This window comes from Apium graveolens, chromosome 7 (assembly GCF_009905375.1).
Source record: "Apium graveolens cultivar Ventura chromosome 7, ASM990537v1, whole genome shotgun sequence".
Taxonomy (NCBI): Eukaryota; Viridiplantae; Streptophyta; class Magnoliopsida; order Apiales; family Apiaceae; genus Apium; species Apium graveolens.
In genome coordinates, this window is record NC_133653.1 from 43,631,445 (window position 1) to 43,641,142 (window position 9,698).

General features: G+C 35.4%; 2 protein-coding genes across 2 annotated transcripts; both read right to left on the bottom strand.

The window, feature by feature from the left end:
• Window positions 1–3,099: 3,099 nt before the first annotated feature.
• LOC141673543 (uncharacterized) lies at window positions 3,100–5,065 on the bottom strand. Its single transcript, XM_074480293.1, has 8 exons — window positions 4,982–5,065; window positions 4,621–4,815; window positions 4,115–4,389; window positions 3,859–4,020; window positions 3,649–3,750; window positions 3,487–3,553; window positions 3,279–3,377; window positions 3,100–3,192 (listed from the first exon to the last, which is right to left on the bottom strand). The coding sequence occupies exons 1-8, from the start codon at window positions 5,063–5,065 to the stop codon at window positions 3,100–3,102; spliced, it is 1,077 nt and encodes a 358-aa protein (XP_074336394.1).
• A 1,821-nt stretch (window positions 5,066–6,886) lies between these two features.
• LOC141673544 (uncharacterized) lies at window positions 6,887–9,429 on the bottom strand. The gene is made up of 6 exons (XM_074480294.1): window positions 9,327–9,429; window positions 9,121–9,209; window positions 8,757–9,005; window positions 7,870–8,489; window positions 7,617–7,722; window positions 6,887–7,522 (listed from the first exon to the last, which is right to left on the bottom strand). The coding sequence occupies exons 1-6, from the start codon at window positions 9,427–9,429 to the stop codon at window positions 6,887–6,889; spliced, it is 1,803 nt and encodes a 600-aa protein (XP_074336395.1).
• Between the last annotated feature and the right edge of the window lie 269 nt (window positions 9,430–9,698).

The window sequence follows — 9,698 nt, forward strand, 5'->3', positions numbered from 1 at the left end:
TCAATCAGTGATATTTCTTTAGAAACTAAAATTTTACTAAATTATAAACATGCATATTTACAATAATTATCAAATAATATTATCAAAAATTTCTAATAAATAAATTTCAGAATATGAAATTTGCACTTCAAATTAAATTCAAAAATTATGTAATATATATATATAGTATATATATATGTTAGATATATTTGTGATTTCATGTCTAATCTGATTTGTTTAGTTTCAGAACTTACTATCAGAACTTAACTGAAAATTAGAACTTACTGAAGACAAGAAGTTATCAGCGCTTAAGCTATCAGGACTTACATCAAAACTTAAGTGCGGATACACTTCAGGGATGAAAAGCGGCTGATTTACAGGAGATGATCTGGATTAAACAAAAGAAGATATGATGGGAGAGTTGTACATCTAAAGGACTACATTAGATAATTTTTGATTGATGTATTTTAGGAAATAGAATATATCATATCAATAGGAGATATCTTGTAACTGTGTAGTATATAAACACATATTAGGGTTTACACTAAATGTGTTATCATTCACGAGTATATTATTCATTGTAACCCTAGCAGCTCTTAGTGATATCATACATCACTGAGAGAGTAGATTAAACCTACTGTAACAGAGTTTGATATATTGAATAAACTTGTTTTCTGTTACATACTTGTGTTTATAATCGAATTGATTGTATAAACTATATTCAACCCCCTTCTATAGTATCATTGAGGCCTAACAAGTGGTATCAGATCCAATCTATTAAGCTTAGAAACAGTTAAGATCCAAACAAACAATCAATCATGTTTGATCAATAAAAAATACAAGACCCTCAAGAACCTGCAAAGGTTCAATCCATTCAAAACACCAGTAGATATGAAACCATCAGGGTTTTCTATGCTCAGGGTGTCTGAGTACCCTGTATGGAGTGTGAAGATGGCCATGTTTCTGGAAGCTACAGATCCAGAATATTTAGACAGAATTTATGATGGTCCACACAAGCCCATAAAGCTTTCTGTTGCAGTTGGGAATGAGCCACAGAAGATGATTCCCAAAGAAAAGAGAGAACTCACCACTGAAGACATCTCTTCACTAGGCAAGGATGCAAAAGTAGAATACTTGCTTCATAGTGCACTTGACAATGTCATGTCAAACAGGGTGATTGGATGCAAGACTGCAAAAGAAATCTGTGATACATTGGAAGTGAGAAGGTAGTTAAGTCCAAATGCTCACCAAGCCAAACACTGAAGAAAAAGGATGATCATGGAGATGACCAGGGAAACTCTGAAAAGAGTAGAGGTCAAAGTCAAGGGAAGCACTTGAGCATAATTCCCACTAAACATACAAGTTCTAATAGATCTGCTATGCAAGTGAGGAATAAGGAAGGAAAGAAGCCAACATATCAGGATATTCCTTTGCTGATCACAAATGCTGATATTTCAAATACTGATGATCAAGTTCTGACAACTACTTCTGATGTGATAGTCCAAGCTGGAAGCCAAGAGTCACAGAAGTTTTTGCAGACTTTGAAATTCAAAGGAAAGAAAGCAACATTCTTTTATAAAGATCCCAAAATTCAATTTGTTGATGAAGAATTGGCCAAGAGACTATTCCTTAAGGATAATCCAGGAGTAGATTTAGAGGAATTAAGAGAAGAAGAAGCTAAATTTGCTGCTGAGAAGAGCAAACCCAAGTCAAAAGTTTATGATGCTAAAAAGCCACCAAGGCCAAAAGAAAAAGGGATTGTGATAAGAGAAAGATATGCCACATGTATTCCTAGATCAAGGAATAGATCTCAAATTACTGCTGATCCCAAAGACAAGGGAAAAGGAAAAGTTGGGGAGACAGTCAAGAAACAGAAGATGAAGATTCCTTAAATTGGTTCAAGTCTTTGATGATGCTGCTGCTGAAGATGAAACAGTTGAAGATCTGAAGAGAAAGAGGATGACAGAAGAATCTAAGACAACACTACTAGAAAAAAGGCGTTAGACATCGGTTGTGGACTGATGTCTTTTAAAAATCAAGCTGATGTCTTTGCATGTGATGTTAAATGTAGGGGCCTTTTACATCGGTTGTGAGCCGATGTCTTAAAGCATATTTGGGTTTTAAATTCGTTCTGATGTATTTTTCTTCAAAGTAGTCCTTTACTATGACTTCAATGCTGCAATAATATGAAATTTCTATCAGTTTAAACATATTATGTATAGGAGAAAACAAAAAATTAACATCAATCTTCAAATCAAGCCGATGTGTGTTTTATTGTATAACATTAGTCACTATATAGTACCGATGTACAATGTTTATTTAGACATCGGTTCTGTAAGTGAACTGATGACTTTACTCTATTTTTACATCATTTTATACATTTATATGATATTTATTCTTTGATTTTACATCGGTTTTAAACTAACAAACTGATATGTGTGATTGCTTATGACATCAGTGATTGCTTATGACATCAGTGCCATAATGGCTTTCATATAAATGAACTGATGTCTTTACTATATTTTTACATCACTTTTTGTATTTATATGATATCTATTCTTTGGTTTTACATCATTTTGAAACTAACAAACTGATATGTGTGATTGCTTATGACATCAGTGCCATAGTGGCTTTCATATAAAGGGATGTGTTATTTGCTTATTATTAACATCAGTTATTTGGCTTAGTAAAGTGATGTCTGTTTTGATTTTTTTCCATGAATCACCTGCTTCATTAAAATCCCCAAAAATCAAAATGCCAAACCAAAATCACAAACCAAAATCACAAATCTAAGTTACCAATACCAAATCTAAGTTACCAAATCAAAAATCCATGTCGAAAAACCACACGTACATTAATTTACCAATTGCATCATCATTCAATAATCCAAACCAACTACATAGATAAACCCAACCATATATTAACATCTACATAAGTCATCCCAACACCAAATCATTCAATATGTCCTCCACGTCAAAATAAATGAAAGTTCAAATACTTAAAGTAAATTGATTGGTGCAACACAAGTCTAGCTAGCTGGAGTCAAAATAAACCAAAGTTCGCCTACTTCAAAGAAAACGATATGTCTAAGATTTTAAGCTGCAGATCATCAGGGCCTTTTCACAAGAAGGACTCAATATAGTCTAACGTCTGAAATCGAACCTCACTAAGCTCATCTCTGGAACAAATTACCTTCCGATTCTTGGCAGCCCACTGAATAATGTAAAACACGACAATTATAATGAATCCAATTACAACTGACATATAAACCAACTATGCATTGAAGTAGAAACAAATACCTTTTTCATAAATGACATTTCGGGGTCCATGACAATCTCTTTCATGTAATACATAACTACATATCCACATTTAGTCCCACCCGACTGTTTAGGACATCCCTGTTTAACAAAAAAAAGATTAGTTACTAAATTAAAGACTGGTCCGAACAAGCAGTAGCGCAAAGTCAGAAGTGCACCGACATGAAGGCAGAAAATAAATAAAACTTACCGGAATATATATGATACTCGGGGCTTTGTTTCCCCTTCCAACCTGAATGTTGAAAGCAATCACCGCCCTGTCCACTTAGCATTGTCAATAACATGAACTGATCGATATCAATGCCATAATGAAAAATTGAAGAGAAAATACTTTAAATATAAATAAAAATACTTTGATACGTTTTTTTCCAACTCTGGAAAAGTAGTTGCACGAGGTAAAGGATTTAGTATGAAAATCTCGCCAGCCCATATCACAACCAGTATCCAGTGGCAACTGTTTTTATAAAAAAATTAAGAAAACAGAATTATTACCAAAACCATACAAATTATGATTTTGAGCTATATAAACAAATAATCAAGTGAAAATACTTAATATAATTACCCACTATTATGTGGCATTAAAAAGAGACGACCAGGATTGCCCTCTTTCAAACGATTAACCAAGTTGTTTTCAAAATCGTCGTTCACGGTAAATGTGGCTCCGGGATCAAAAAAAGCAAATAACTCGTGATTGTTATTGCCAATAACCACCGAATGCAAGTACCTACATTGTAAATAAAAAAATGCAACAAACAAGAATACGTGAGACATCGTACAAGAATGAAAAGATAAGAATAAGGAAAAATAATAATACTCACGCCATGTATGTACATATTGCTCCTTGGCCAATCATTTTAAACTCGAGCAGGTGGGCAATGTTTTCATGCAATATAAAAATTGTTTTCACAACACCAAACACTTCAGCATCACATGGAATTTGAATCGAGTTTCCAGTGGACTTCATGAATGTTGTCGCATATTTATACAACAAACGAAAGCGCTTTGGAACATTTTTATTGATCTCAATTTTTTCAAACAAGGACTGTACTTTCTGTAACTCAGTCACAGGTTGCTTTCCTTTTCTTTTACTTTTCTGCAAATATTAGTAAATATATTCATAAAAAATTTACAGAAAATCTATAGCAAAATTCAAACCGATTCCAATTTAGATTTATTTTTTCTTTAATTTATTTAAAGATTTTTTAGCAACAAATAAAAGAGAACATATCTCGCATATTAATTAGTTACATATCGCAGTTGGGGCATTTGGGAAAATGATCAAGTCCCGTGGCCATGAGACGTGGGAGCCAACAACTTGATCTACTGTCTCAATTTCACCCACTACTGGAATAGGAATCTTGGCTTGTCCTTGAATTGGCCCATCCACCGACACACGGGCACAACCAGGCTGTATCGGCACGCCATGTACAGACTTGTTCATGTCTTCATCGTCAAATAGCAAGCCAAATGCCACCTTGTTTTCTAAGGTGCCTACTGCCAACTCATATTTTTGAGGGCCCTACATACATTTATTTTAAACATATAATTTTGCATTAAACAACTATTGGCTATGGTGGGAATAAAGAAATTAAGTTTAGATGAACTGAAAAACATACAAGCTACATTCAGTTATTTTACCTTGTTTCTGGGGGAATAGGTTTCATGGAAATAATATCATCATCAACCAACAATGGTTCCAGCTCCTTTGCAGCCCCTAGATTAGCTTTCTCCAAAAAAATTTCTTCATAACTTGCTTTATCTGAAACCATAGGCGATGAAATTTTTGCTGCACTAAGTATGGCCTTTAATTCCGCTATCTCCTATCGTGTCTTCTCCATCTCCTTCCTTGTCTTCTCCAACTCTGCATCCCTTTCTCGATCACGAGCCAATAATTTTGCTTTGGTTACTCTACATCTTTTCCCGTTTGGTAAATTGAAGAAAATTGACGGAGGGACAAATCCTCCAACTCCTCGAACCCTTCTTGAATGTTCAGGAGTTTGCAAGGCTGTCGTCAACACATCATCACTTCCCGAAGGAATGAATTCCCTCTTGCTTTGCAGCTCCAGTAAGGTTTCCTATCACAAAAATATAAACATTAGAATTAAAATTGCATGAATAATGTGTGTGTACTATTTATGAACAAAATACTCACAATTCTTTGTCCGATCTCAGCAAGTTCTAGATCAACCTCCTCATCATCTTTTCCCTTACGAGCCTTGTGCCACATTACAGCCCTATCAGGTTCTTCATCGGCAGGCAAATTTCCTTTCTTTTGCTGATAAAAATGAAGAAAATTTAAAAATATGCAGATATAGCTACTCACTTTAAGAAAATTCACAGTTTCTTAATTGGCACTTACTTCTTCTTCCATTAATCCAACATAGCCTTTTCTAGACAGACAGTGAGGATATTTCCGATTACTCACTCGCTCACTTTGTTTTTCACTAAATGACTGCAAAAACATTATACATATTATTTACATACAATTTTTCCCAAATATTTTTCACTAAGTGACAACAAAAACATTATACATATTATTCACTAAATATCACTGCATTAAAATAATTACGCTTATACCTTCCATGCTGAGGTATTCCTCGCAACAACAAATTTCTTCCAAGCCTCCTTACCAACATAATCATATTGTTTTGGAGGCTTTCGCAATTTATTTTTTTGTCCAATATTAGGCTTCACAAAGTATTTAGTCAAATTCGCCTTAAAATTTCTCCACTTTTCCGCTGTAGACTGTAACAGCCCCTTCTGAAGTTCCTTAGGAACTCTGAATGTTTCCTGAAACCAAATTTTTGAATGAGTACAAGAAAATTAGTCATATATCAATACAATTTTCTTGGACCTGCCTAGTATTCACATATCAATACAATTTATATACCTTAACATCAAGCCATAATTTCTCTTTTAATTCCACTGGTACGCTTGCCCAGTTTGGATAGTCAATCGAAATCATCGTTCTCGCCAACATTCCAGTGTAGGACTGTAGAACCTGCCTAGTATTCCCTATTGGAACTCCACGTGCATTGTACCTAACCTTTGCTTTCTTGCCCTGTGCCTTCTTCACCACTACTTTGTACATTGCGGAAACACCTCGTGCAGATCCATACCTTTTTTTCGTAGTTTCGGAAGTGGTAACTGTTGCTTGGGTTGCTTCCTCAGAATCCAAATTTTCAGGTTGAGTTTCTATTGCCTGCTCATCTGATACTTTATCTACTACCTCATCTGATACTTTATCTACTACCTCATCTGCCTTGACGTCTTCTTCAAATTGTATTTTACTTTGCTTCTTTTTAGGTGCCATTTATTTCCAACCTGAAAATGCAAACATAAAACTATCAGTCATGAAGATTTTAATCTAATTATCGTGCACATACATATATACATAAACAAGAAATGAAAATATACAAGAAAATTAATTCCAACTTATTGTAACAAATGTAAATAGTGAAGTGCAAATACACGAGAATGGTAAATAAATACACAGGATTCAAGCTAAAAGCAAATTCCACTAAATTTGTAACATTACAATAAGATGGTAACATCACAAAATTAAAAAAATACATCAATGAACATATTGGTCACTTCTTAACCCAAGTGCCCTGAATATTTTCTCTAATTTGTGGCTCAACATCATCGCCGACATCACATGTAGGAATTTGTTTGCAGAAAGGGGGATTTTCCATGGTCGTGTCTCCTAATTCATCTTCGTTGTACACCTCTTGATAGTCTCGAGTGGTAGAGGCTAATACAACTGACCACTTCGGATCAACCGGATCTTCAATATAATACACTTGTTTTACCTGATCTATAGACACATACTTATCTTTCTTATGGCCTTGTCGACTTAGATCAACAAGTATGAACCCGAGATCATCCACCTTTATGCCCTTGTCATTGTCAGCCCAATTACACAAAAATAATGGGGCCTTGAATGCATGATAATCAAGCTCCCGTATCTCTAGGATAAAACCGTAAAATGTCATCTCACTCTCTATAGGATTTAAATCCTTGGCACTAGACACTTGGACCGTATTAGCCACTAAAGACACACCACTGTTCTGAACAACCCTCACATCATCACGCTCCTTTGTAAAGTATCGGACCCCGTCTACTGGATAACCTTCGTAAGTCATTACGAAAAATGATGGTTTTCCAGCTATCCATCTTATTGTATCTGAAACACCTCCTGGATTCTCTATCATTTCACTACTGACCTATACATTTTTCATAAACAAATTAAAAATTAATTCATATTTACTACGGGGAGCCAATAAAGTAGGCAGAAAAGGAAAATGTAATGAAACTAACTTTTTCTAGAAACCAATCTGCAAAAAGCCGATTGTGCTCTCTCAAGAGCCAATGAGTACTTTTCTTTTTCCCTTGGTGGATACTCTGTAGATACTCATCATGCATTCTGATAAAAGTTATATGCTAGTTAAGTAGCCACTCACTACAAAAATAATATATTAATTCAACAGCCACAAAAATAAAAAATTCTTACAAAATATATGGTTGTACTTCAGGGTTGTTTAGAAGGACGTGTAAATGTGCCTCATCTCACTCTTTTTCATCGATTGATTTCATTGTCACAACAGATAATGGACCGCTTAACTTGTCTACATCTTTCCAAAGACCGACAGTGGTGCCACTTTGCTTGACAAACTCTTGGCATAATTCTACCGATTCTTCTCCAAGATAACTTTCAGCCATACAACCTTCGGGGTGATAAAGATTGCGTACATAACCCCTCAACACCTTATTAAACCTCTCAAATGCGTACATCCATCTATAGAATACCGACCCACATAACCGTAATTCACGAACTAGGTGGACCATGAGATGTATCATTACGTCAAAAAAGGATGCAGGAAAGATTTTTTCTAGCTCACATAAAGTTATTATCACATCTGCCTGCAATTTATCTAGCTTCGATACATCCACAATTTTGTTGCACAAAGCATTGAAAAAGAAACACAACCTAATTATTGTGACCTTGACATTTTTTGGAAGAACAGCGCGAATTGCAATAGGAAGTAACTGTTGGAGCATGATGTGGCAGTCATGGGACTTCATCCCAAACATCTTTAATTCATCTATGGATACGCAGTTTTTGATGTTGGATGCATGTCCATAGGGAAGCTTCATGTGCATTAAAGATGACAACATCTTCTTCTTTTCTGCCTTTGACAAATTAAAAACCGAAGAAGGTAAATAGGTTTTTTTATTTCCTTTTTATGGAGCTAGATTAGCCCTAACCCCCATGTCAATCATGTCAAGATGAGAAGCCTCACTATCTTTAGACTTATGTTTCATATTTAATAATGTGCCAATCAAGCTATCACACACGTTCTTCTCGACGTGCATGACATCGAGACAATGACGAACGTGGTGAAATTTCCAATATTCTAGCTAAAAAAAAACTGACTTCTTCTTCCATGGGCAATCCACCTTTTTTGACTTTTTGACTTGTTTTCCAAATTGAAATTCAATTTGTTCTTGCAGCGATAACACCTCTTCTCCCGAAAGCGGTTGACGTGCCTGCCCCAACTCGTGTTGCCCATTAAAAACTGCCTTTTGCTTCCTATATGGATGATTTCTAGGCAGATAACGCCGATGGCCTTGGTAACACATCTTCCTACTATGGCTTAAATACTTAGCAACGGTATCATCACCGCATATGTGTACAACACAAATAACCTTTATTGACGCAACCAGATAGATTTCCATATGTAGGAAAGTCATTTATTGTCCACATTAAAATTCCTTTTAAAGTGAAATATGATTTAGTATAGGCATCATACACATTCAGTACACCCTCCCATAACTTCTTTAAATCATCAATAAGCGGTTGTAAATAAACGTCAACATCATTACCAGGTTCATGGGGACCGAAAATCAAAACTGTTAACATCATAAACTTCCTCTTCATGCATAACCATGGAGGAAGATTATAAGTTACTAAAACTACGGGCCCACATCTGTACCTATTGGTTAAACCATTATTATGCGGGTTTATACCATCTGCCGACAAAGCCAAACGAATATTTCTTGCCTCACTGCCAAATGCAGGCCACCTATAATCTATATTTCTCCAAGAAGGAGAGTCGGCTGGATGCCGCATCTTTCCATCTTATATTCGCTGCTTTGCATGCCATGTCATCAGTTCAGAAGTAGAAGGAGATTTATACATACATTTAAATCTCGGAATAATTGGAAAATACCACATTACTTTTGCGGGAACATTCATCCTTATTTACCATCCTTTCCCAACTTCCACCTAGATAGACGGCACTTAGGACACTCGGAAGCATCAACATGTGCACCCCGATATAGGATGCAGTTATTTGGACATGAGTGAATTTTTTCATATTCTAGGCCTAAGTCAGACAG

What these genes read in the sequence shown, in the direction of transcription:
- LOC141673543 (XM_074480293.1), bottom strand. Translation starts at nt 5,065, where the DNA reads ATGGTTTCAGATAAAGCAAGTTATGAAGAAATTTTTTTGGAGAAAGCT. An exon ending in GCAATATGTACATACATGGC is followed by an intron (nt 4,021 to 4,114) that starts GTGAGTATTATT and finishes TTTACAATGTAG; the next exon opens with GTACTTGCATTCGGTGGTTA. An exon ending in CGAGTATCATATATATTCCG is followed by an intron (nt 3,378 to 3,486) that starts GTAAGTTTTATT and finishes TTTGTTAAACAG; the next exon opens with GGATGTCCTAAACAGTCGGG.
- LOC141673544 (XM_074480294.1), bottom strand. Translation starts at nt 9,429, where the DNA reads ATGCGGCATCCAGCCGACTCTCCTTCTTGGAGAAATATAGATTATAGG. An exon ending in TAAAGAAGTTATGGGAGGGT is followed by an intron (nt 9,006 to 9,120) that starts GTACTGAATGTG and finishes GCGTCAATAAAG; the next exon opens with GTTATTTGTGTTGTACACAT. An exon ending in AAGTCAAAAAGTCAAAAAAG is followed by an intron (nt 8,490 to 8,756) that starts GTGGATTGCCCA and finishes AATTTGTCAAAG; the next exon opens with GCAGAAAAGAAGAAGATGTT.